This window comes from Mastigoproctus giganteus, chromosome 3 (assembly GCF_048544385.1).
Source record: "Mastigoproctus giganteus isolate SK-2022 chromosome 3, ASM4854438v1, whole genome shotgun sequence".
NCBI classification, from domain to species: domain Eukaryota; kingdom Metazoa; phylum Arthropoda; class Arachnida; order Uropygi; family Thelyphonidae; genus Mastigoproctus; species Mastigoproctus giganteus.
In genome coordinates, this window is record NC_143577.1 from 213,367,368 (window position 1) to 213,394,761 (window position 27,394).

The following is a 27,394-nucleotide window of genomic DNA, read 5'->3' on the forward strand; positions in this document are numbered from 1 at the left end:
TGCGGTACAAGTAAACACATGGGTTGTGTTAGGGTAGCTAAGAATAAAAACAGGTGCAGGTATAATTGCGTGTACACCAATGCTAGGAGTTTAGTAAATAAATTTGATGAATTTGAGGTATTGCTCAAAACATCGAAGGCAGATATAGTTGGGATATCAGAGACGTGGTGTCACACAGATATAAGGGATGCAGAACTGCAATTTGGGGAGTACAACGTCTACAGAAAGGATAGACAGGATAGGAAGGGAGGAGGGGTTATGTTATTAGTTAAGAAACACATAAAAACCAAGGAAGTGAAGCCAGTCGACATCGCTGGACAGTGCAGTGTGGAGTCAGTTTGGTGTGACATAAACATTGGGAGATCAAAATTGAGAGTAGGAGTGTGCTATAGGCCTAATGACTCTGATGAGTATAATAAGGAACTGTACAGGGAAATAGAGTGGGCCAGTAAATCAGAGTGTCTTATAATGGGAGATTTTAATTTCCCAGATATTGACTGGAATTTGGGGGCTGGTTACTCACACACTAGCAGGACTTTTGTGGATTTATTGGATGATTGTTTTCTACATCAGCATGTTCGGGAGGCAACTAGAGGGAGTAATACTCTTGATTTGATTATCAGCAGTGATTCTTCATGCATTAAGAATCTGCAGATAAATGAACCACTAGGTGGCAGTGATCACAGTGTGCTGAAGTGGGATTTACTCAAAGAGGTAACTACCATTAGGGGTAAAGGGAAGGGTTATTGCTTCCGTAAAGGCGACTACGATGGACTGAGACAGTATTTAAATTCTATACAGTGGGACCAACTGATGATGTTACCAACAGCAAATTCAAAATGGGAAGCATTCAAAGAACTTATCTTGGAAGCTACTAGGCTTTACATACCAACTAAGAAATATTGTTCAAGGTTTAGGCCAAAATGGATGTCAGATGAACTAATGAGGCATATGGCAGAGAAGAAAAATGCATGGGATACATACAAATTAACACATGACACAGAAGCCTATGATAGATACAAGTTGATATGCAACCAAGTTACAAAGGAGGTTAGGCAGGCGAAGGCAGATTACGAGAATCCTTGGCAAGGGATGCAAAGAAAAACAGCAAAGAGTTCTTTACTTATGTAAACTCTAGAAGGAAGGGGATGAATCAGATTGGTCCACTTGATATTGATGGGTCAAGTGTTGATGATCCTGCTCAGGTAGCTAACAAACTAAATGAATATTTTGCATCGACATTCACACATGAGGAGTTATTCAGCGAGGGGAATGCCAGAGGTGTATTCAACTCTAGCAGTAAGCTACAGAATCTTGAAATAACTGGTAGTAAAGTGGAGGAGAAACTGTTGAAGATAAACACAAGAAAGGCACCCGGGGTGGATGGGATCTATCCAGTTATATTAAAGGAGGCAGCAAAGGAAGTAAGCAAACCCTTAGCCATAATTATGAGAGCTTCCTTGGACTCAGGGGACGTACCCATAGACTGGAAATGTGCAAATGTGACCCCAATTCACAAAGGAGGATCAAAGGCTGACACAAGTAATTATAGACCTGTGAGCTTAACTTCTGTTCCAGGAAAATTAATGGAGACACTGGTTAAAGAAGCACTGCTGGATCATTTAGACAAGACTTCAGTTATAGCTCAGACACAGCATGGTTTTGTTAAGGGGAAGTCTTGCCTGACCATCTTGATTGGATACTATGATGCAGTCACAAAAGAACTGGATGCAGGGAATAACTTTGATATTATATACTTGGATCTTAGAAAGGCTTTTGATACTGTTGCACATGGAAGACTGCTGCACAAATTGGAGCAGTGTGACATTGGAGGCAAATTGCTGCTATGGATAAAGGGGTGGTTGAGGGGGAGAAGACAGAGAGTGGTAATCAATGGACACTGCTCATCGTGGACTGATGTTATTAGTGGAGTCCCTCAGGGCTCAGTGTTGGGTCCATTATTGTTTTCTGTATTTATAAATGATATTGATGATGGTATATCAAGCTTAATGTCCAAGTTTGCAGACGATACAAAGGTTGGCAGGGTTGTCAAGGACACTACTGACACTATGCTGCTGCAACAGGATCTGGAAAGGTTGAGCAGATGGGCTGAGAGGTGGCAAATGAAGTTTAACATTGATAAATGTAAAGTACTACACATGGGAAACAGCAACCCCAGAGCAATGTATCAACTCTGTGGTACTACACTGACAGTGGTAGAGAATGAAAGGGACTTGGGGGTGGTTGTGCAGGCAGATATGAAGTTCTCTGAGCAGTGCAGACGGGCTGCAAGAGTAGGTCATGGAGTATTGTCAATGATATACAGGAATTTTTCCAGCAGGGATAAGGAGGTGATTATTCCATTGTATAAGGCGATGGTCAGGCCACACCTAGAGTACTGTATACAGGTCTGGAGGCCTCATTTCAAGAAGGATGTAGAGCTGCTGGAACGAGTACAGAGAAGGGCAACATGATTAGTGAATGGAACAAAGGGGTGCTCTTACGAAGAAAGGCTTAAGTTTTGCAAATTACAGTGTCTGGAGACTAGGCACCAGCGAGGTGATCTGATAGAGGTGTATAAAGCCTTGAATGGTTTAAGCATGCTCAATGCTGATGGGATTCTTCCTCTAGCTCAGAAAAATCACCTGAGAGGGCATAAATTCAAATTGAGGAAAGACAGATGTAGGATAGACGTGCGGAAATTTGCCTTTAGCCAGCGGGTGGTTGGTTGGTGGAACAGACTTCCATCCCTTGTGGTGGAGGTTGATAGCCTAAATAAGTTTAAGGCTCAGCTGGACAGGTATTTTGAACGAACAGAGGGGTGAAGTGGAAGTGGGTTTTTTTTTTTTTTTTTTGGCTGATGCTGCATAAGCTTGCTTTCTTGCATCAAATGCCTCTACTAATGCTAATGCTAAAAGTGTATCTTCACGTTCCTTTATATGGGCAACAGCGTCCATTATGCAAGCTAGCAGATCATCTCTTGTATCCACCTTTATTCTGTACACTTTACTCTTCATCCAACCCCGTAAACAAAAATCTAATGGGGTTAGGTCTGGAGATCTTGGTGGCCAGTTAATGGCACCACCACTTCCAATCCACCGATTAGGGAAAATTCGGTCCAGGTGTTGCTTCACACCTCTGATAGAGTGGGAAGGGGCCCTGTCATGCTGAAAGTACATAGCACACCATGTGGTCAAAGGAATATCCTCTAGTTGTTCACCTAATGTATTTTGCAAAAATTGAACGTAATTGTGTCCTGTCATTCGATGTTCTAAAATAATGGGACCCTATCAACATGTTATCGATCATACCACACCACACATTGATTGAGAAAAGAACTTGGAAATTTGTTTCCACTGTACCATGTGGATTCTCATGTGACCATCAATGAGTGTTACGTGTGTTGTTGATTCCATTCCAGGTAAACGTGGCTTCATCAGTAAATAGTATCGATGGAAGCACTTCACGATTAGCATTTAACCAATGACAAAATTCAAAACGCATGGCACTGTCCCCTATGTGAAGATTTTGCACATGCTGTGGGTGAAATGGGTACAAGCTCTCTTCATGTGTTCACCATACACATGTTCGTGAAACACCAAGATTATCAGAAAGTCTTCACATGCTAATTGTAGGACTGCACTGAACCATGTTCAGAATGTGTTCCCATTCCTGCACATTTTCTTGACATCCTCGTTCAGATGAAACATAGGCACTGGGAAGCATACCACTTTCACGTAATGTGTTTAAAACTTTGGAAAACACTCTATGATCCAGAATTCGACGTGTAGGAAAGCACTGATGGTATTCTTCAACAGCAGCAGGGGCACTACAATCGCAGAAACTGTAAACATACATCTTATCTGCATATTCAGCATTAGTAAAAATGTGCGGCATATTTAGCAAACACTTCTACAATTAGAACTGACAACTGACGCTACTCACTGATTCACTCGCAGTCTGATTCACTTCTGCAGTTACAACAATCAACTGATAACTGGCAACTGACAATCAAATGGCGCAGTCTGATGGGAGGGAAGGAAAATATTGTGTGCCAATTTCAAAACAAATGTACATTAAAGTAGCTCTATCTCGGAAACCATTCGGGATAGGGCTTGTTTGTTTGTTTGTTATTTAGTTTTTAGGAGCATTAGCAACTAAGGCCATATTGCTCCGGGAATATGCGGTAGTCATTCCCTTGACCTTTCCGCATCCTCCGTATTTGGTGGTGACGGGCTCGAACCCCAGTCTAATCAAGAAGCGTGTGCTGCGCACTGCTGCTCCTTCCCACCTGGCTACGGAGACGCCCTCGGGATAGGGCACATGTTTATGTGAGCTTTTTTGCTTAAAATGACCTATCCTTTCACCTCCTGGAATATTGATCTTTCCTCCTGGGACACCCTGTATATACTGTATATATATATATATATATATTGTTTTTTTTTTTTTTTTTTTTTTTTTAATGCAAAAAATATATTAGAACTATAGTACTGTGTGTGGATTGAAGATACTTTTTTAACACTGGACTTTGGTTCCAATAGATTGTAATGTTCAGGGAATATGAAAAAAAGGAAGGTTCCAAAGAACAGAAGGAGAAAGGAAGTGATAAATAAGGAAAAATAAAAGTTAGTTTAGTGTGATGTAGTCGATCAAGTGAGTGGAACTTGATTAGTTGATGCATGTATTCAGACTGGTTTGGAAAAAAAGAGAATTATAGATGATTCTTCAAAAGAACAGTGCCATAGAAATATATAGAAATGACATGCAGCAGAAACTGAATGTCTGTTCGAGAGCGAGCAGAATGAGTTTATAAATGAGGAATCATTAATTAACCTAATTGCTTTCTTTTATATGGAATCTAGAATTTTAAGAGAGGTTGTAGGACCATCCCAAATATGGGATGGCTCTAAAAGATATGTGATAATATCTAGTAATCTGAGTGCCTTTGAAGGTGATTATGGTAGCAGGAGGTTTTTTTTTTTTTTTTTAAGAAATAAGATGGGAATGAGTTTTTGATTGAAGATGGGAAGGATTGAAGTTAATTTAAGTGTTTTTATCTCCACTAGGGAATTATCTTGGGATCAACACAAGGAACTAGAGAAGGCTATTTGAGAAGTGGTAGCTGTTTGTGTCGAGCAGGGTTTGTTGAAATGGAAAGTGGAATATAGTGTATGGTCATCAGCAAAACTGTAGATTGGATATCTGCCAAAAAAGGTCAGTAACATGGGAAAGAATGGATGAAAAAACAGAATGTGGTGTTCTCTTTGGGAACATTAGCATTATTTGAAAAGTTAGAAGGCAGCCATCTACTATCACACATAGTGAGTAGTAGTGGAAATTGTCTCCCCAGTTTCAAAAATCAGAAGGCAGACCCTTACAAATGAATACATGCTTTAGCCGTTGGATAATGGCAATAAATGTAAACAACATCTGATATTAGTGAAGTGTCTGCATTGCCAGATGCTATGATCAGATGTAAAGCCAGAACACTCAATGATTAGGCAATAAAAAAAAGTATTAAAAAAAAGTTATGTTACACTCTCTTAAATTCATGTTTTAGAATGCCTGGTAATTATATGCAAGAAGAGGCTTAACAAAGCTAAAAAAAAAATGTTTTCTTTTATTATTATTATTTTTTTTCATGGCCAAACTTCTTCAATAATAAAACAATTAATGATATGGTTCAAAAGTCAAACCAATAATGAAAGGAAACTAAAATTCACATTGGCATCACTTTAAGAGCCATTTTTATTTTCAAATTTAAGTTGTTTTGGTGGGCATTTTCCACCAATATGCCTGGTAATGGTTTAATTAACCTGATTGAAACCTTTTGGATAGAGTTAAGAGGTTTTGGAGGCAGTACTTCAGATGTATGCCCTGTTGGTAAAATACAATTTATGGAAACAAAGGTTATCTGTTAGGATTGGTATCAGGCTTACAAGATACAACCCCAATCAGGCCTGATACCAGGCCCACCATATGAGCATTTTGTATTCCATAAATTGTATTTTATGAACAGGACACACTTACCTGGTTCCACACTAGCTCCAAGTTTAAATTTTGTGTTATTTCCATTAATTTCCAGTTATTTAATATATTTTCTCCCCTCCTCCTTTGTTTCTGTTTTTTTTCCCTCCCCTCTAGCTGAGAAGAGGCAAAGTGTCTTTCAAAATTGCTGCAGCCCCCTTTTAATTATTATCTCTTCTTAATTTTATTATTATATTAACTCCCCTTTCTCTCCCCACCTCTTTACCTGTAATTAACAAACTTCTAATGTTTTCATACAAGTGTACTCATTTGTAATAACCTGAAGAATGCAAGTTTCCATCTTATGGCAAACCATAAGGTGAAAACTTGTTCAGATGACCTTTTCAGCGAACACATGGCAAAGTCTTAGCTATCACGAACATCTCCTTAAGCTTCTACAAGCTTTTTCATGTAATTTGTCCAAAGATAAGTAAAATCAGGCAACATACAAAGGGTACTAGGAAAGTTTTGCAATACAGCTTTGTTTATTTAATTTTTTCAAAGTAATTTCCTCTACATTCAATACACCTCTCCATCCTCCGAAACCAATCTTTAAACCAGTTCTGCCAAGTTTCACTAGGGAGTAAAGCACACTAGTTGTCCCAAGCCCGTAGAAGGTCCTCATCACTGGAAAACCGCCTCCCTTTTAGCTTCATTTTCACATGCGGGAACAGTGCAAAGTCGCAGGGAGCAAGGTCTGGACTGTAGAGAGGGTGCTCGAGAAGTTTCAGTCCTGTCGTGGTCAAATATTCGGTGCAGGCTTTGGCGCGGTGAGCTGCAGCATTATCGTGATGGAGGTACCAGGTGTCCATTCTTGACTTTGGCCGCAGGTTCTTCATAGATCCAATGACTTTAGGCAGGCATTGTTCAGTATACCACTTAGCTGTGACTGTCTTCTGCGTGTCCAAAACGACACGTTCCACAATTCCACTCGATTTGAAAAATACAGCTATCATTTTCTTCTTTACAGATCGGGATTTTCTGACAATTACGGGTGTGTCGTCATCATCAAAGACCCAAACTTTGTTTTGAGCCTTGGTCGGCAGATCGTAATAGTACAGCCAAGTCTCGTCACCTGTCACGATGTTGTTCACATACCGAGATTGTCCCTTATCAAACTTTTTTAACATCTCCCGGCACCAAGTCACACGTCGTGTCATCTGCTCTTCAGTCAGTTGATGCGGCACCCAGAGAGAACAAAGTTTCTTCACGTGCAAATGATCTTGCAGAATCGAACGAATTGCTGGTGCATTTAGGCCCAAAGTATCCTCTATCTGTTGGTAGGTCCATCGCCTGTTTTCGTCAAGCATTTTCCTCACAGCAGTAACGTTTTCCTCCGTAACTGACGTTCATGGCCTTCCCGGCCTCTCAGAATCCTCCAGAGTGAAATTTCCCCTTTGGAATTCTCTACACCACCTGAATATCGTTGTACGATGTGGACAATCATCATCTAGTGCAAGTCATTTCTTCTAAGCACTGGTCTATGGTTAAACCACGCACGAAATTATACCGCAAAACTGTCCTTATCTCATTTCGTGACCACGATGCCATCGCAAGCACTTTACACTCTCACTACTAATGAATAACTGAGCCCATCGACTTGGCGCGGCGGCTATTATGCACATATGAACATGTCTCAACATGCAGCAACAAGCAGTTTCCTGTGATTCATTGTTGCGTCATATTGCAAAACTTTCCTAGTACCCTTTGTATAACTAGTGGGATAATAAAGTTCGTAGAGTTAGATGATAGAGTTCATATTGATAATCAGATGAAAAGTTTCAAGACTGTTAAGAGTTGGGGGTGATTAATAAATTTCTCCATTACTTTGGAAAGAGTATAGATAAATGCAGTGTTGTGATGATAATTGGAGGTTTGCCACTGTTTTCAGGAACTTGATATGAGGAATTTTACCCTCTGCATGCAGAAGATAAAAATACGAGTAGAATAAGAGTTTAACATAATACCACTTTACATACAGAGATACAAGGGTGTTCAATAAGTTATCTACCTTGACTATACAGTGAAACTTCTCCTAACGGACACCTCTCTTTAACGGACATCTCTCTACAACGGACATTTTCAAATTCCCCAACTCTCCTCTATTGGTTTTAACGTGTTTTCAGCTTCTGTCTAGCGCACATTCTCTGTAACGACACGGACAGGCAATCTGCACTGTTTCGTTTAGATTAGCATTTAATTTGATCTCCCCATAACGGACAGCGGGCGAGCTCATGGCCCTTTTTCTAGGAACGTTTCTTCCACGTATTGCCTCAATCGTGTGTTTATTTTCTATTTCCGATTCTCTGAATTTTATTCTCTGAATTTTACGTCGTGGTTCTAAACCCTTTTTCAAGAATTTTAAGGTACGTGTAAAACTTCTGATGAATTCCGTGTGTGCAGGGGCGGGTGAATTTGGTCGGTCCTTCGTCTTTTGTGTTTCAATTTTCAGTTTTGTTCAGTGTCGTGTGAAATGCATAATGTCTTCTCGTAAACATTTAACTTTAAAAGATAAAGTCGAACTCATTAATGCGTATGATCGGCAAAAAAATAGTGTTTGCAATCTCGTTGCAAAATTCAAAATCGGGAAGATGCAGGTAAGCGACATCCTAAAGAAAAAAAATGAACTGCTCAAACAATTTTGGCAACACATAAATGATCAGGTTCAAAAATCATTCCCGAAAACTGTTGGACTTCAAATTTGTCGCGCACGTGCTAAAAAAATTCCCATTAATGGACCTATTATTAGGGAAAAGCTTTGGAGGTTGCGAAATCTATGGGAGTAAATGAGTTCAAAGCTTCTGTGGGATGGCTAGACAAGTTCAAAACTTGGCATAAAATTTCTTGGAAAACCGTAAGTGGTGAAGGTGGATCTGTTGATACTGGGGTTGTAACAGAGTGGACCATCAAATTGGAAGATTTATGTCGTGGTTTTGAAGCTAAGGATATTTACAACTGTGACGAAACAGGGTTGTTTTTTTAAAGCTCTTCCTGAAAAAACAATGAGTCTAAAAAACGAAAAGTGCCAGGGTGGAAAAATTTCTAAGGAACGCTTGACTGTACTATTGTGTACAAATATCCTGGGAGACTTTGAACAACCTCTTGTTATAGGAAAACCACAAAATCCTCTTTGTTTCAAGGGCATAAAGTTGAATCTTTTGAATGTTGACTGAAAGTCTAATAAAAAAGCGTGGATGACACGAGATATCGTGAGCGAATGGATAAGTCACTTTAACCAAAACATGATTCGTCAAAACAGAAAAATTATTCTTTTCATGGATAGCATTTTAGCATTAGCATTAGTAGAGGCATTTGATGCAAGAAAGCAAGCTTATGCAGCATCAGCCAAAAAAAAAAAAAAGAAGTAACATAAATAAATAAAAATAACCATTTCCACTTCACCCCTCTGTTCGTTCGAAATACCTGTCCAGCTGAGCCTTAAACTTATTTAGGCTATCAACTTCCACGACAAGGGATGGAAGTCTGTTCCACCTACCAACTACCCGCTGGCTAAAGGCAAATTTCCGCACATCTATCCTACATCTGTCTTTCCTCAATTTGAATTTATGCCCTCTCAGGTGATTATTCTGAGCAAGAGGAAGAATCCCATCAGCATTGAGCATGCTCAAACCATTCAAGGCTTTGTACACCTCTATCAGATCACCTCGCTGGTGCCTAGTTTCCAGACACTGTAATTCGCAAAACTTAAGCCTTTCTTCGTAAGAGCACCCCTTTGTCCCATTCACCAATCTAGTTGCCCTTCTCTGTACTCGTTCCAGCAGCTCTACATCCTTCTTGAAATGAGGCCTCTAGGCCTGTATACAGTACTCTAGGTGTGGCCTGACCATTGCCTTATACAAGGGAATAATCACCTCCTTATCCCTGCTAGAAAAATTCCTATATATCATTGACAATACACCATGAGCTACTCTTGCAGCCCGTCTGCACTGCTCAGAGAACTTCATATCTGCCTGCACAACCACCCCCAGGTCCCTTTCACTGTCTACCACTGTCAGTGTAGTACCACACAGTTGATACGTTGCTCTGGGGTTTCTGTTTCCCATATGTAGTACTTTACATTTGTCAATGTTAAACTTCATTTGCCACCTCGAAGCCCATCTGCTCAACCTTTCCAAATCCTGTTGCAGCAGCATAGTGTCAGTAGTGTCCTTGACAACCCTGCCAACCTTCGTATCGTCTGCAAACTTGGACATTAAGCCTGATATACCATCATCAATATCATTTATAAATACAGAAAACAATAAAGGACCCAACACTGAACCCTGAGGGACTCCACTAATAACATTAGTCCACGATGAGCAGTGTCCATTGATTACCACTCTCTGTCTTCTCCCCCTCAACCACCCCTTTATCCATAGCAGCAATTTGCCTCCAATGCCACACTGCTCCAATTTGTGCAGCAGTCTTCCATGTGCAACAGTATCAAAAGCCTTTCTAAGATCCAAGTATATAATATCAAAGTTATTCCCTGCATCCAGTTCTTTTGTGACTGCATCATAGTATCCAATCAAATTGGTCAGGCAAGACTTACCCTTAACAAAACCATGCTGTGTCCTAGCTATAACTGAAGTCTTGTCTAGATGATCCTGCAGTACTTCTTTAACCAGTGCCTCCATTAATTTTCCGGGAACAGAGGTTAAACTCACAGGTCTATAATTACTTGTGTCAGCCTTTGATCCCCCTTTGTGAATTGGGGTCACATTTGCACATCTCCAGTCCATGGGTACCTCCCCTGAGTCCAAGGAAGCTCTCATAATTATGGCTAAGGGTTTGCTTACTTCCTTTGCTGCCTCCTTTAATATAACTGGATAGATCCCATCCACCCCAGGTGCCTTTCTTGTGTTTATCTTCAACAATTTCTCCTCCACTTTGCTCTCAGTTATTACAAGATTCTCTAGCTTACTGCTAGAGTTGAATACACCTCTGGCATTCCCCTCGCTGAATAACTCCTCATGTGTGAATGTCGATGCAAAATATTCATTTAGTTTGTTAGCTACCTGAGCAGGGTCATCAACAGTTGACCCATCGATCTCAAGTGGACCAATCTGATTCATCCCCTTCCTTCTAGAGTTTACATAAGTAAAGAACTCTTTGCTGTTTTTCTTTGCATCCCTTGCCAAGGATCTCTCGTAAACTGCCTTCGTCTGCCTAACCTCCTTTGTAACTTGGTTACAGATCAACTTGTATCTATCATAGGCGTCTGTGTCACGTGTTAATTTGTATGTATCCCATGCATTTTTCTTCTCTGCCATATGCCTCATTAGTTCATCTGACATCCATTTAGGCCTAAACCTTGAACAATATTTCTTAGTTGGTATGTAAAGCCTAGTAGCTTCCAAGATAAGTTCTTTGAATGCTTCCCATTTTGAATTTGCTGTTGGTAACATCATCAGTTGGTCCCACTGTATAGAATTTAAATACTGTCTCAGTCCATTGTAGTCGCCTTTACGAAAGCAATACCCCTTCCCTTTACCCCTAATGGTAGTTACCTCTTTGAGTAACTCCCACTTCAGCACACTGTGATCACTGCCACCTAGTGGTTCATTTATCTGCAGATTCTTAATGCATGAAGAATCACTACTGATAATCAAATCAAGAGTATTGCTCCCTCTAGTTGCCTCCCGAACATGCTGATGTAGAAAACAATCATCCAATAAATCCACAAAAGCCTTGCTACTGTGTGAGTGACCAGCCCCCAAATTCCAGTCAATATCTGGGAAATTAAAATCCCCCATTATAAGACTCTCTGATTTACTGGCCCACTCTATTTCTCCGAACAGTTTCTTATTATACTCATCAGAGTCATTAGGCCTATAGCACACTCCTACTCTCAATTTTGATCTCCCAATGCTTATGTCACACCAAACTGACTCGACACTGCACTGTCCAGCGATGTCGACTGGCTTCACTTCCTTGGATTTTATGTGTTTTTTAACTAATAGCATAACCCCTCCTCCCTTCCTATCCTGTCTATCCTTTCTGTAGACATTGTACTCCCCAAATTCCAGTTCTGCATTCCTTATATCTGTGTGACACCATGTCTCTGAAATACCCACAATATCTGCCTTTGATGTTTGGAGCAATACCTCAAATTCATCAAATTTATTTACTAAACTCCTAGCATTGGTGTACACACAAGTATACATGCACCTGTTCTTTTTCTTAGCTACCCTAACACAACCCATGTGTTTTCTTGTACCCCAATGATTCCCAGCAGTCTCTGAAATATCCTGCATCTTATTTTCCAGGCTGCGGCTCATTCCAATAGAAGCAGTGCAAGAATCACTTTCACCTCTGCCAATGGCTACTGTTAATCTATTAGTCCTTGTATCCCCCAATCTAGCAGTTTTCCGACCCACCTAACACTGCCTCGATACCATCAGCAAATATTCTTGCACCCTTTCTATTTAAGTGTATCCCATCCCTGTAGAAGCAGTCTCTCCTGTTAACAAGTACAGACCAGGCTGAAAAAAATTCTACCCCTTGAGCCCTGCACAATCTTTCCAGGGTCGAATTGATTGACAGGGCTCTCATCATGTACTCCCTCCTATCGTGTCTGGGCAGAATTGCAGACACTTTCAATTTCAACCCTAATTCACAGCTTTTTTTCATCAATGACCTGTACTTGTCAAGTAATTCTGCCGGTCTCCTGCTCTTAATATCATTAGTGCCAACGTGTACAACTATATCACCTTTTGTGCCCTTAAAAGATGATATCCGCTCTACAACGTCATCAACTTTTGGCCCTGGCAGACATACCCTGGTCCTGTTCCACCTATCCTTTTTACAAAGCATGTTTCCCGTTTCCCTGACAATGGAGTCACCAACAACTACTAGTTCCTTTGGGATAATGCTGCATCTCCCCCGCACATTGAATTGTCCAACATTCAAATCATTTTTCTGCCACCAAACACACCTGCAGAGTGTCAGCCCTTGGATCAAGGGATAATAAAAAATTTTAAACTTCACTACAGAAAACGTGTTTTAAGACATCTCATTGCAAACATGAACGATGTAACATGTGCGAGTGACCTTGCAAAGAAACTCAGCATCCTAGATGCGATTCAGTGGATTTCCTCTTCAGTAAACGCAATTAGAAAACAAACTGTCGTGAACTGTTTTGTCAAGTCTGGCTTTTCAAACGCAAAAATTGAAGTTGTGAACAGCAATGTGGAGCACCAAGAAGAACAAGAACTTCAACATCTATTGATAATGTACGATACTTCCACTACAAGTGACCCTGGCTACAAAGATATAGACTCGAACCTCACTACCGAAGATGGTGTTCTAGATATCAACGACATTATCATCGATATTTTTCAAGAAGTTCCTCATGAGGATGAAGAAATGGAAGGAGGTCATTCTGTCGAAGAACATATTAACGACGAACCACCGATGAAAACAGAAGAAGCGCTCATACAAATCAATCGTTTAAAAATGTTTTTCACCGCTGAAGAAGATACTGAAGGACTTTCGATGGTTTCTTCACTCCAAACAAATGTTGAAAACAAAATTATCAGCCGGAAGAACGTGCAGAAGAAAATAAGTGATTACTGTATGTACTTTTCTTAAGATAAAGTCATAATATGCATAGCACAATTGTATGTATATTATTTACAAAAATATTGTGCAAAATCTGTATATACTGTAATTTAATTTAATTTTATATTAAACGTTTAACGATTTTTCTTTCTTTCTTTTTTTTTTTTTCTCCCTCAGACTTTTTGTTAGCGGACACTTCTCTCTAACGGACACGTTCACTGTATATATGCTTGATATAAACCAAAAAAAAAAAAAAAAAAACCCTCTAGTGTTACATACTTTCATAAATGTCTGTATCTTATTTGCACAGTAGTTTCAGCTCAGTATGGTGAAGTATGGAAGAACAGAAGAGGTTTAAAGTAGGTAATTCAAAGGAAAACATGGATGTCCCAAAATGGAGCATCAGGCTATCATCATATTTTGACAAAGGAAGGGAGTGGACTGGAAGTTATTCATAAAGGCATGAAAATTATATATGGTGATGCTCTGCCCTTCTGAATGCCACATAAAATTTTGCTCTAAGCAGTTTAAATGGCAAGAATCTACAGAAGATGATCCCACTCAAGATGACCAGTGTAAGTGATAACTCCAGAAATGTGCCAAAAAACCGAAGACATGATTATACAGGAAGGGTAATATTTCTGAGGGGTTGGTACTGCCCTTCCTCCATGAACACTTAGCCATGTCAAAGATTGGTTCTCTTGCTTGGTACATAGATTTATAAAAATTGTCTCATCTATTTAGAAACAATGGAGGTCTCAAATTTCTCAAATTCTCAAATCAATATCTCAAATTTGTGAGATAAATGTACACATGCATGATGCACATCCACAAGAGATTCAAGAATTGTAACTGGTGATGAAACATGCATTCATCATGGGATTCAGAAACAAAAATAGGAGTCCATGCAATGGAAACACCATAGATCATGGCCACCATTTTTTGGGATAGGTTAATCAATTCTTTTACTATACCCTGCATAAGAAAACACTCACTGGAGATGCTTATACTGCTGTTCTCAAAAATTTTAGAGAGCCGTAAAGTGATCTCTCTCTTGTGACTAAGTTGTGTCTTTCTTCTTCACAACGTGGCTCCCACAACAATTGCTGCTCTGAGAGATTACAGATTCTAGGAGCTAAACCACCCATCCCAGATCTGACTCCCCAGTAGTTATTTCCTCTTCAGAAATCAGTGCCAACATACGTTGGCATTGATCTTAAAGCAATGGTGATGGTAATCTCCAGAAAACTAAATGCCTTTTTCAGAGACCAGAATAGACTTCTTTTTATCTGGTATTTTCTCTTTGTTCTCAAAATGTAGGACATGAATTGAACTCAATAAATAGGCTATGATGTGTCTTTGTTACAAAGGTAGATAACTTTTCGTGTGCAGCTTGTATTATGTTAATGCACAATTTGATGCTAACCATATTAAGCTGAGTTGCTGACAGAATATTGTAAGATTTGTTCAGAATGCTCATAGAGGATGTTCAAATTAGTTGTAGTTTCTTGCCACTAGATAAGAATGTTAAAAAAAAAAAAAAAAAAAAAAAATTGGAGTTTTTTGTGTTAACTGTTTTTACATGTGAATAGAAAATGCAAATTTTCTTGTAATGCTGTTATTATGTATTATTACATACATATCTGTGGTACTGTTGTGCATTTATGACAAGCTAACTAACTGTTTTTTTTTTTTTTTTTTTTAACTTTGCAGGAGCAGAAAACCTAAAGACAAAAGTTCCAGTGATAGAACTGCTGGTCCAAGTCAATCAACAGCTGAAGATTCAGAATCTGGTAGTGAACAGGAAGATGGAGATGAGGTTGGAAGTTCATTTTTATGGTTTTTTTATTATTGTTTCTGCCAGTGATTAAATTATTGAGTTATTCTCAGTTAGTATTAGTATTAGTAACGGCTGCATGGTGCAAGAAAGACTATGGCTTATGCTGCACCAGTTTGGCTGGTGCAGCATAAGCCAAAATAGTTTGGGGATGTCTGGTGAATCGAATACTCTGCTAATTGTGCCAGTTTTAAATGATAATTGTGTGATCTTTTATTACATGTATTATATCTGTATAAGTGTGGCCTCATGTGCTGATAATACACTAATTGTATTAGCATTGGTATTAAAATTGACCACATAATGCAAGGAAGCCAGGTTTTGTAGTTATAAAATTGACCTTTGAATTTTCTCAAGCTGTTAACCTCAACTACTCATGGAGGTAACTTATTCCAGTGAATTAAGAACTTGCAGCTAAAAGAGAGAACTCCCTACAATTGACAGGAAGGTTACGACAGGGGACACCTCCTTGCTACCTGTCTTTGCTATAGAGAATTTCATGTCCGCCTAGATCATAACCCTGAAAGTTTTTTCTTTCTTTTCTGTGCTTTTAATTTAACCTTTCCTAGTAAATAAGTTAATTACTTCGGTGCTGCTCTTTCCAAAGTGTAAAACTTGCATTTTGCAGCATTAAAACAATTTCCACTTATATGATCACCCTGAAGCCTGTTCAAGTTACCCTGAAGGAGTACTGGTTTGCTTCCACTGCTTCAGTGGTCATTTACCATTCTTATCTTAACATCAAGGGATTTTTGATGTCATACCCTGATCCCTTTGTTGGTGTCATTTAAGAAATTAGAAAATCTTCTAGCCTGTTCTGAAGTGCAGCCACAAATTGCAACCTTTGCCTTCTATCCTGTAATCCATCTAAGGATCTTGCCCATGATCCCAGTATGTTCCAGCTTATATAGCAGTCTCTTCTGCTGGACCAAGTCAGGTGTTTTGCAAATTGCTAGTTGGACAGTTTCAAGTTTATTTCTTGGATTCATTTCTTGAGTGATGTCTTTTACAAAACCATGCTGTAATCCATTGAGAATACAATTTCTGTTTAAAGCAGCAAGGTAAACAAACAGTAGGTGGCCCAAGGTAATTCATTTGTATTTCCACTCTATACTGACTCCATGGAAGAGGAAGCCTAATGACCTTGAGCTGCTCATTTTTCTACCTGCTATAGATGACTCTACAGAATTCTTTTTTGGGCCAACCGGGCTAGCCGGGTGGGTAAAGTGCCTGCCTGGCAACCCAAAGGTCGCGGGTTAGAATCGGGTTTGAATCCCGCCTCGGGCTTGGATCAAAGTACTGCAAAAACCTTGGGAGGTGCATTATGACCACAGAAGCCGATGCGCCAACAACTACAAAAAAAAAAAACAGAATTCTTAATCACTTCCATAATTTTCCATATCACCCCAGGGGCTCACATCTGGTGAGTTATGGGCTTGGCACACCCAGGGTCTTGAGCTGGATATCACCATTCTTCTCTTTCTTGGTGATTCCCTTCTGACTCTCTCTCTCTCTCTCTCTCTCTCTCTCCCTCCCTCCCTCCCTCCCTCTCAGGGTAATTCAGAAATTTTTTTTTTTTTTTTTTGGCTGGTGCAGCAAAAGCCTCAGGCTTTCTTGCACCATATGGCTAATAATAATAATATCACTGAAATCAGACTGACCAGTTTGTTGTTCCCCATTCATTCATTCTTAAACTCACCTTTACGGATTGGTGATACAGTGGTAGCCCCAGGTGCCAAGCAATCTGTGACTTAAGCAATTTTTCTGTGTACTTTCACTGAATGATTTTTCTAGAGCAGCTACTAGTTTTTTTAAGTTTCTGTGTTTATTAAAATTCCTTATTTAGTAGCAAGAAAGCGAGGAAGGAAGCTACCATTCTTTGTTATTTCTTGTTAGCTACTAACCCTTACTAATTACCCCTTAGTCAAACCAGACTGCTCCTGCCTCGCTGTGGGGGTCCAGAAACCTGGTGGAAAAAACACTTCTCCCAGGGCCAAGAGAAGCAAACTGGGGATTACAACAACTGCTCTCCACTTGAGCATAAAAACCTAACCATTTCTGATCTAAATGAAACTGACCGCGACACATCCCAGCCGAAAGTACTGCATACTGGCATGCAGCAACAGGAATATCTGGCATTCTTTATCATCCATATTTTGACAAACAAATGTATAAGTACTCTGTCTCTGTATCATGTACAGAATTGTATAAAAAACATAGCAGGTTCACCAAAATTGGAGAAAAGACTTATCTGAGAAAAGATCTACTAATTGAAACCAAGAGTCATGAACAATCAGAGATTCTCAAACGTTGATGTTATACAAACAGGATGAATCAAACTTAGCCACCTTTAAAATCAAGTTACCCCACATGCAACTCTAATACCTCAAAAGGAGTAATTGCTAGTGTGACCTGACGAATGTCACACTATTTGAGGAGTTGTAAGACTAAAAAAGTCGCGCAAACTAAGTGCATCATGATCAGAAAAGATGGTGACCTTACCTTCCAATGTTAAAGCTAGTTATCTCAACTGCTTAATAAGACCTTATATTCCTAACCCTATAAGATATTACAAGTGCCAAAAATTTGGTCAGTCAGAAATGGTTTATCAACTGTATGGGTCCAAAACCCATACACAAACACTCTGTGCTGCTGAAACATCAAATTGTCCAAATTGTAAACGACAATGTCCAGCCTATTCCAGAGCATGCAAACTGTGGAAATAGGAAAATAGATTCAAAAATATAAAGTAGAGCAAAAAGTCACCTATCAGGAATCCAAAAAGCAAATAATGCCTAATATACCAAAACACATCCATGCACCAGTACCAAAGAAATGCCACTTAACAGCAGTACAAACTAAAAGTCTCAGTACCAACAACCATGTTTATTGCAGATTGGGTTCAGGCACTACTGTCATCTTCACAGCAATCTCCTAAGGAACAGTCTGTGATAGATTGCACCAACAACACTCTTAATTACTGTTTCACTAACTGTAACCCATACTCCAACAGACCTGTAAAAATTAAAATACCAGCTCCAACCAAGAAGACTCAGCTTAGCTTAATAAACATGGATGTTGGTGACATCAACTAGGACAAACCCATCTTTGATCATGCAGACAATGATATGGACACTTCACATCCTACCTTCCTGAAAATGAAACTGGACCAACATAAGCAGACTGGATCAAAAAACCAGGCTGAATCAAACTTAACTACCACTAAAAACAAATAATGGATCACATTGTGCAATGGAATTATAGTGACCTATGTAGCAATATTAACAATATACATGATCTAATCAAACAGTATAAATCAGCTACCATATGTCTCCAAGAAACCAACCTTACTCAACAGGTGACTCCAACGATTAAGAACTTTGCTATCTACCTATAAACTAGATAATGTGACTGCTGTGTGTGGAGATGTAGCCATCCCTGTAAACTCTAAAATTTATTCCTTACAAATATATTCCTTACAAACTTTGTTAGATGCTATAGCGAGATGAGTCTTTTTGGAAATTGTGTTAACTGTAGTTTCAGTCTACCTCTCACCAAACAAGGAATATACTTATAATGACCTGGAAGAACTTTATACAGATTCCTTCTCCTTTTTGTTTATTAGGAGATTTTAGTGCACCCCTTCCTCCAGTATGGGCTCCCTACATACAGATAGATGAGGGCAACCTATTGAACCTTGCACACCGTCCACTATGGGGTTCACCACATGCAGATAGATGAGGGAAACTTATTGAATCTCTTCTAGACAAACATAATCTAATACTGATTCTGATACTTATATCCACTTCTTCACTGGTATAACAACAGCTGTAGATTTGGTAATCTGCTCTCTGTCATCATTTCTATGTATCTGTGGTCAGTCTTGGACAATCTGCTAAACAGCAAACGCTACCAATTATTTGTGAAATCCAAACAACTAGTATCCCAGAGACAGAAATCCACACAAAAAGGAAATTTTTCAAGGCTAATTGGAATTTATCCACTTCCAGTATTTCCTTTGATGACCAAATCATCAAATACCTACCTATCAATGCTGCTACACAGCACATGGCCTTGCTCTTACTGCTGAAAACAGTACTATACTGGAAGTCTATAGAGATTCTCATAAACATGCTAATTAGTGGTGAAACATGCAAACTTGCCAAAAAAAAAAAAAAAAAAGGAGAAAAACAGGGCATGGAAACCTGTTTCACATATATCCTACAGCTTAGCACCTGATAAACTTAAAGCTGAGGCATGGCTTGTAAGGAAAAAAAGGCTAAAAAGATGCCTGGATACCGGAGCCTAGCCTCTACTCTAACAAAGAATACAGACAACAGAATAATCTGGAACAGTATAAAAAAAAAAAAAAAAAACAAGTCATAGATTTCCAACAACATTCTCTCCAATTTTGCTTTGAAATGGGCAAGATTTATAACATCTACAGTGGAAATAGCAAATGCTCTGGCAGAAACTTTTCTGAAAATCTCAGATATATCTGCATATGAAAAGATGTATCAGATATATCTGCATATTTATCCTGTTGAAAAGATGAACCATCTTTTCAACAGGATAAAATAAAGACTGAGCAATGCAAATTAAATTTAAGCTCAAGTCTCCCTCACAATTTTAATTTCAGGAAAGGAGATTATTACAATTTAAGATGCTGCATGGCCTTGATCAGTATATACTTCTGTAACGTAACATATTATCATCTGAAGTATATGCTGCTATTTATTTTATTAAATCACAGAAGATTGTTAAAATACATGTTGCATTTAAATTTTTTATTAAAAATTCCAGGAGGAAATAAGTACCACAGGCCCCCGTTATAACGCTTTACGCTGATTCGCTATAAAGCTGTTCTTATATTATAACCCGTATCTGACTATAACGCTGTCACAGATCATAATGCTCTTTTACAGATTGCATTTTTGGCATATTTAACGAAATAGTTTCATTTGATGGAGTCGATAGCTTGAAAATGAATAGCAAAACAGCATTAAAACGTTTCCAACGCCGACTTGAGAAATTTTCCCACACTCAGTGAAATTTTCTTGCACGCTAATTTAATTGCAGTACAGTGACTTGTTACGTAGTTCCAAGATCAACATTTTAAAAAATGATCAAGTATATTGCTTGTAATATTTGCGTTATATGCATTTATCCGAAGTCTAGTCATCACTCAGTACCGTATTAGACATTGTGCGAAACGGACAGTTTACTTGAACATTGTATCATAATTAATGCAACCAATGCAGTTACATTTTCGAAGAGTTAATAATGGCTGATAAGAATTAAAAAGCAACAACGTCTGACCGCAGTACGAAAACTATATATGTAAGAAAACAAGTGAATTTGAAAATTAAATTTGATGTTTTGAAGCGGATCGATTCCGGTCAAAGACAAGCGGATGTGTGCCATAATTTAGGGCTTGCAAGTTTAACTGTAAGAACAGTTATAAAAAAAAATAAAGAATTAATTTTAGCAGCGAGCAAGATAGCTGTTCCACTGCAAGCAACTACGGCTAGGCCGGCTATTAGGATTGAAATGGAAAGACTTTAACTAATTTTATTGAAGATGATATCCAATGCAGAATTCAGTTAAGTTAAATATTATTAAAAAGAGAGAGAGAGAGAGAGAGAGAGAGAGAGAGAGAGAGAGAGAGATTAGCTAATATGATGATCTGAAGAAAACTCGCCTCAAAAAAAAAAAAAAAGTGGAACCATTTAAAACTAGTAAGGGCTGGTTGAATAGATTTAAAATCTAGGGAGAAGCTGCAAGTGCAGAAGGAGCCGAAACTTTCAAAAAAGAACTTGTTAAAATTATTGAAGAGGGATATTATGTGTTATACTTCTCAACAAGTTTTTAACATAGATGAAGCAGAACTTTTGTGGAAACGAATGCCTAAAAGAAGTTTCATATTGAAAGAAGAAAAAAACATGCCAGGTTTCAAAGCGGCGAAGGATCGGTTGACTTTATTGTTGGATGGTAACGCTGCGGGGGATTTAAAATTAATACCCCTTAGTTTATTTGGAATTTTAAGTTTAATTTTGATACGTAAGTAATTACCACATGATTATATACGTATGTAATGCAGAATATTTTTTATGTACAAAATTTGAATATTAAATATTTTGACCGACATTTGTGCATATTTTCACTACCGTTTATTATTGATTATGAAATATCCTATGGCACCGACTGCAACTCACAAATACATATGGTACCTTATGGGAATGCAGTGCTCGCTTAGCGCGGATTCACTTAGCGCTCTGTTTTTATGGAACGAATTATCAGCATTAAACGGGGGCCACCTGTATATGAAAAGTTGAGTGAATGTTATACGGAAGTGAAAACAATTACTTTTATATATTATTAGTTAATTATTACTTAACTGGTAACAAGGTAATTAATTATTTACTTTTCACTTTTATTAATCATAAAAGAAGAAAAAATTCAGTTGATACAAGATATAAAAATTGAACATGCTTGAACAATTGGAATGCACTGTTTACATTGAAAAAAAATTCAACAAGATCATTGCTGTGAACCAGACAGCGTCACATGAATGACAATGCAGAAACTCTTAGCAGGAAATGATCATGCAGTTCAAAATTGGAAATGGAAAGGTGGGTTCACAGTTGTTAAAATACAAATACATGGGCTTTAATTTTAATTTCAGGAAAGGAGATTATTATAATTGAAGATGCTATATGACCTTGATCAGTTACCCAGATAGTAAGAGCAGGGGGGGATGAATACAGAGAAATTATGGAATTCCTTTAAAGCAATAATTGCAGAAACCACAAATGCATGTATATAATGTTAAGAAAATATAGTGTGAATAATGAGCTAGCCAGGTTAATGAAGGAGAAAAGGATGACATGGGAAAGGATCAGAGTAATGAAAAGTACTATTTTACAACATATAAGTTAATATGTATTAATATACCATAGAAAGAATTAGACTTGCAAAGGTTGATTATGAGAAATCACTGGCTAAGAGAGCAAAGAATGAGGATAAACAAGCAGTTTATCATATATGTGAATATAAAGAAGAAAAGAATGAATGATTGGACCATTATGTTATGGGTACAAGAAAGTCATAGATAATCAAGTTGGTGCTGTTTACTAATTGAATGGATACTTTGTATCAGTATTTACAGATATTAACAGCAAGAAGAAACTGGGTGAGTGAAGCTGAGCAGTATGTACACTAATGAGCCAAAACATTATGACCAGCGAGCGAGTCATTATGCAAAGCGAAGCAACTGCAGGTGAACTACGGCGCTTGTGCAGGTTGGCGCACTGTATAAAAAACACCTGATACTGAGCTCCGTTAATCAGTGTTACCCTTTTTCTTCAGATGGGAAAGGCAGCGGACTTAAGCGAGTTTGACAAAGGCAAATTGTAATTGCCAGACTGCTGCGTCAGAGCATATCCGAAATGGCACGGCTGGTGGGGTGCTCACGGTCAGCCGTGGTTAGTACCTATGGAAAGTGGTCAAAGAAGGGAAAACCAACAAACCACCAGCGATGATTGGACAACCACGGCTCATCAATGCTCGACGTAAGCAAAGGGTCTCCCGGGTGGTATGTGGCAACAGAAGGGCGACTGTGACGCAACTCGCCGGTAATTGGAATGCTGGTGAGGGGAGTAATTGTCACAACACACAGTACATCGAACCCACAGTACATCGAAAATGGGGCTGCAGGCTGCTCTGAGTGCCCATACTAACCACAGTTCACCGGCGACAGTGCCTACAACGGGTACGCAAGCATCGAAACTGGACCTTGAGTGATTGGAAGAAGGTCGTCTGGTCTGATGAATCACGTTTCCTGTTGCACCATGTGGGCGGCCAGGTACATGTGCATCGTTTACTAGGGGAAGTGATGGTGCCTGGATGCACCATGGGATGAACACAAACCGGTGGTGGCGGTGTCATGCTTTGGGCAATGTTCTGCTGGTATACCCTGGGTCCAGTCATCCATGTGCCAGGCACTCTGACGTCTACCACCTACCTAAACATCATTGCTGACCAGGTACACCCTTTCACGGCAACGGTCTTTCCCTCTGGTGGTGTCGTCTTTCAGTAGGATAATGCGGCATGCCTCTCCGCCCAGATTGTTCGAGACTGGTTCACAGAACATGAGGAAGACTTCCAAGTATTGCCCTGACCTCCAAATTCCCCAGACATCAATCCCATTGAGCATCTGTGTTTTTCGTTGGAACAGCAACTCCAATCTGCGGCATCTCAACCATGTACCTTACAGGAATTAACGGATCTACTGGTTACGTGTTGGTACCAGATGCCACAAGACACATTTAGAAATCTTGTAGCGTCCATGCCTTGCCGGGTACAAGCAGTTTTGGTTGCACGTGGAGGACCAACATCATATTAGGTAGGTGGTCATAATGTTTTGGCTCATCGGTGTAGTTAGCAATGTTGAAATTATAGAAAATTGTGTGTTAGAAAAATTTTTGATTCTAAAGGCAAGTAAGCTCCTTGGCATTGATGCCATATATCCAGTAATTTTTGAAGGAAATAGTGTGAGAGAGAGTGTATTGAAGCATTAAGATTAATTATGAAGGCATCATCAGGCTCTGGGGAGATCTTTTGGATTGGAGAAGTATCACCATGTTGCAAATTAAAAAGGCAATTCTAAGAGCAAAATGAATGGGTACAAGAAAGTCATAGATAATCAAGTTGATGTTGTTTACTAATTGAATGGATACTTTGATCTACAGAACTACAGATCAGTCAGTCTGACTTCAGTGGTATGGAAAATATAGGAGGCAGTAATTAAGAATGCAATGCAGGAGCATCTAGATAAAAATGGCATTCTGGAGGAAACACAGCATAGTTGTGTGAAAGGAAGATCATGTTTAACTAATTTAGCAGCTGTTTTGAAAGAGTAACTCATGAGCTGGATATAGAAAATAATTTCTGCGTTGTTTATTTGGATCTCAGCAAAGCATTTAGCATTAGCAAAGGCATATGATGCAAGAAAGCAAGCTTATATAGCATCAGCTAAAAAAAAACAAAAAAAAAAAACACCCTTATTTCACCCATCCACTTGTACCAAATGTTTGTCAAGTTCTGCCTTGAATCTATTTAAGTTATCAACTTCTACAACAACAGATGGAAGTTTATTCCAGCAATCAACCACCCGCTGGCTAAAGGCAAACTTCCACACATCTATCCTACAACCGTCTTTCCTCAATTTGAATTTATGCCCTCTCAGGCGATTATTCTGAGCAAGAGGAAGAATCCCATCTGCATTAAGCTTGCTCAAACCATTCACGGCTTTATACACCTCTATCAGATCACCTCGCAGGTGCCTAGTCTCCAGACACTGTAATTTGCAAAACTTAAACCTTTCTTCGTAAGAGCAACACTTTGTTCCATTCACTAATCTTGTTGCCCTTTTCTGTACTCATTCCAACAGCTCTACATCCTTCTTAAAATGAGCCCTCCAGACCTGTATACAGTACTCAAGGTGTGGCCCGACCATTGCCTTATACAAGGGGATAATCACCTACTTATCCTTGCTAGAAAAATTCCTGTATATCATTGACAAGACACCATGAGTTACTCTTGCAGACTGTCTGCACTGCTCAGAAAACTTTATATCTGCCTGCACAAATACCCCCAGGTCCATTTGACTCTGTTCTGCATGGGAGGTTGCTGCGTAACAGATTCCCACAGTGTGGAGTGCACTTAATTTTTTTTGGGCACATGTTGTTTTTATGAAGCAGTTTTTGAACGAAATATGGACACTTTTCCACTAATCCAGGTACAAAGCATATTTTATTTCAATCTTGAAGATCAAATATATTAATTTATAAAATTAATATGAGTATAATACATACTCGTATGGGCGCCTCCATAGCCAGGTGGGCAGGAGCAGCAGTGCGTAGCACACGCTTCTTGATTAGACCGGGGTTCGAGCCCATCACCACCAAATATGGAGGATGCGGAAAGGTCAGGGAATGAGCACCACATATCCCCGGAGCAATATGACCTTAGTTGCTAATGCTCCTGAAAACCAAACAACAACAACAACATACTCATAACTTTAGTTATGAGTATGTATTATACTCATAACTAAAGTTTGTCAAAATCTGCTTATTTGCACTTGTTGTGGAAGATGGGCAGTGCATGAAATTTAGGAAATATTTTAAGGGGTCACAAAGCCTAAAAGTTTGGAACCTCTGCTGTATATGCTGGAACATGTTGGTTGTCCTGAAATGGATCATGGAATGGCTGCATGCAGGACAGGAAACTGATGGTTATGGAAGAGTTCCTCAAGGGATCACTTTTTTCTGCTCACTATTTTTACTGGGATCACTATTTTTCTGATTTTCTTAAATGACATTGACAGAGGGATACAAGGCATGAAGGCAATTTTCAGATGATATCATGTTTGGGGGAGTGGTTAATGGCCAGTACAAAGCAGTACTCCTTTAGGGGCAACTTGGATAGACTTCAGGGATGATCAGAAAAGTGGTAGCAATGTTTTAATGCTGCAGAATGCAAGGTTTTACACTTGGGAAATAACATCCCTGAAAACTTATACACTGATAGAAGTTGAATTAAAGATAGTATGCAGTGTAGACAGGCATATTATTGATAGAACGCCATGGGCAAGAATGGCACATGGCGTGTTCTATTGATAATTTATAGAACATTTTCTTGCAGTTAGTATTAGTAATAGCCAGTGCTTTTTTTGTGACGGTACGGCGTACCGGCACCTTTATTAACAAAGTCCTTTTATAGTGAATTATTTTGACTTCTTCTTGGAAGTTACATTTAAAATAGTTTCCGTTGAGCTAGAAAATTTTCATATAGCGAACGGATTAAGAGAGAATTAACTCTGTATGCCCTGTTCGCCTTTCTGGTGTTCAGGCAATTTAGGCAATTAGTGCTGCTGTGCGAATTAAGAGAGCTGAAGGGATTACCATTCTACAACTTAGTAGTACCTGGTAAAAACTATCCGGCCACCCGTCCCACATACGGAGAAGTCGCGCTGGTCTGCAGTGAGCAGATCAAGGTGTATTCCCAATGGGCTCTGGTCCACCTTCTACTGCAGTGGTGTCCAAACATTTCCCGTACAGGGGCCATATTCAAAAAAATTCAAAGTTAGATTTCTTTAGTGTGTTTCATTTTTCCTATCTTGTTGCTTGTAAAAGTAAAATTGAAAATATTCGAAACTTTTATTAAGTACAATACACAATTACATTTACTGAACAAAACATTTATTGAGAAAATTTGTTTGATAATTAACAAAATTTAAAATGCTATTTTAGTTCACTCTCCGGGCTGGCCGTAGGTTGGACACCTTCGTGAATCAACTGTAAGCGCCCCTTTTGAGAATTAGAAAAGTGATTTTCTTTTACCCCGACAAATAATCATCTGTTGTTTCGTGGAAGTGCGTTATCCACATTTTTCCGTAAATTTTCCCTATCTCTGTTTACATGGTTACCGTACCTAAATATCCGAATGACACTGACATTTTGGACAGTTTCAAAAAAAAAAAAAAAAAAATCAAATTTAAGAACTAGTGACAATACCGATGACGAGGACAACGAAGTTATTAAACCTTCTAAGCACGAATTGTTGGCATTTGGTGAAAATGAAGTTAGAGAATTGTCAATTAGGTTACAGTTAAATGCAATTCGTAGATTTCGGGGGTACCTAACTGAAAAGATGGTTTCGGAAGAATTGAAGAATTCGATGGACGCTCTGAGTATGATACCAATTTCGTCGATTGAATATGAACGAGGATTTTCACAAATGAATCCGATTGTCAGCTCAACCAGAGCTTCGTTGATGACAAAAACAGTTTCTTCACTACTGTTTCTTAAAATTGTATGCCCTCCGCTTCGATCCAGCAAGATATGTCGATTCGTGGCTACTTCGGAAACGTCATTCAGCAACTAACACACACAAAAAAAAAAAAGT

General features: G+C 39.0%; 1 protein-coding gene across 1 annotated transcript in view; it reads left to right on the forward strand.

The window, feature by feature from the left end:
* NC2alpha (negative cofactor 2 alpha) overlaps nt 1-27,394 on the forward strand; it is a 172,359-nt gene that overhangs the window by 96,670 nt on the left and 48,295 nt on the right. Inside the window, exon 5 of the mRNA XM_090370856.1 lies at nt 15,304-15,409. Within this exon, the coding sequence (XP_090226982.1) occupies nt 15,304-15,409 (106 nt within the window). The remainder of the gene's footprint in view (nt 1-15,303; nt 15,410-27,394) is intronic.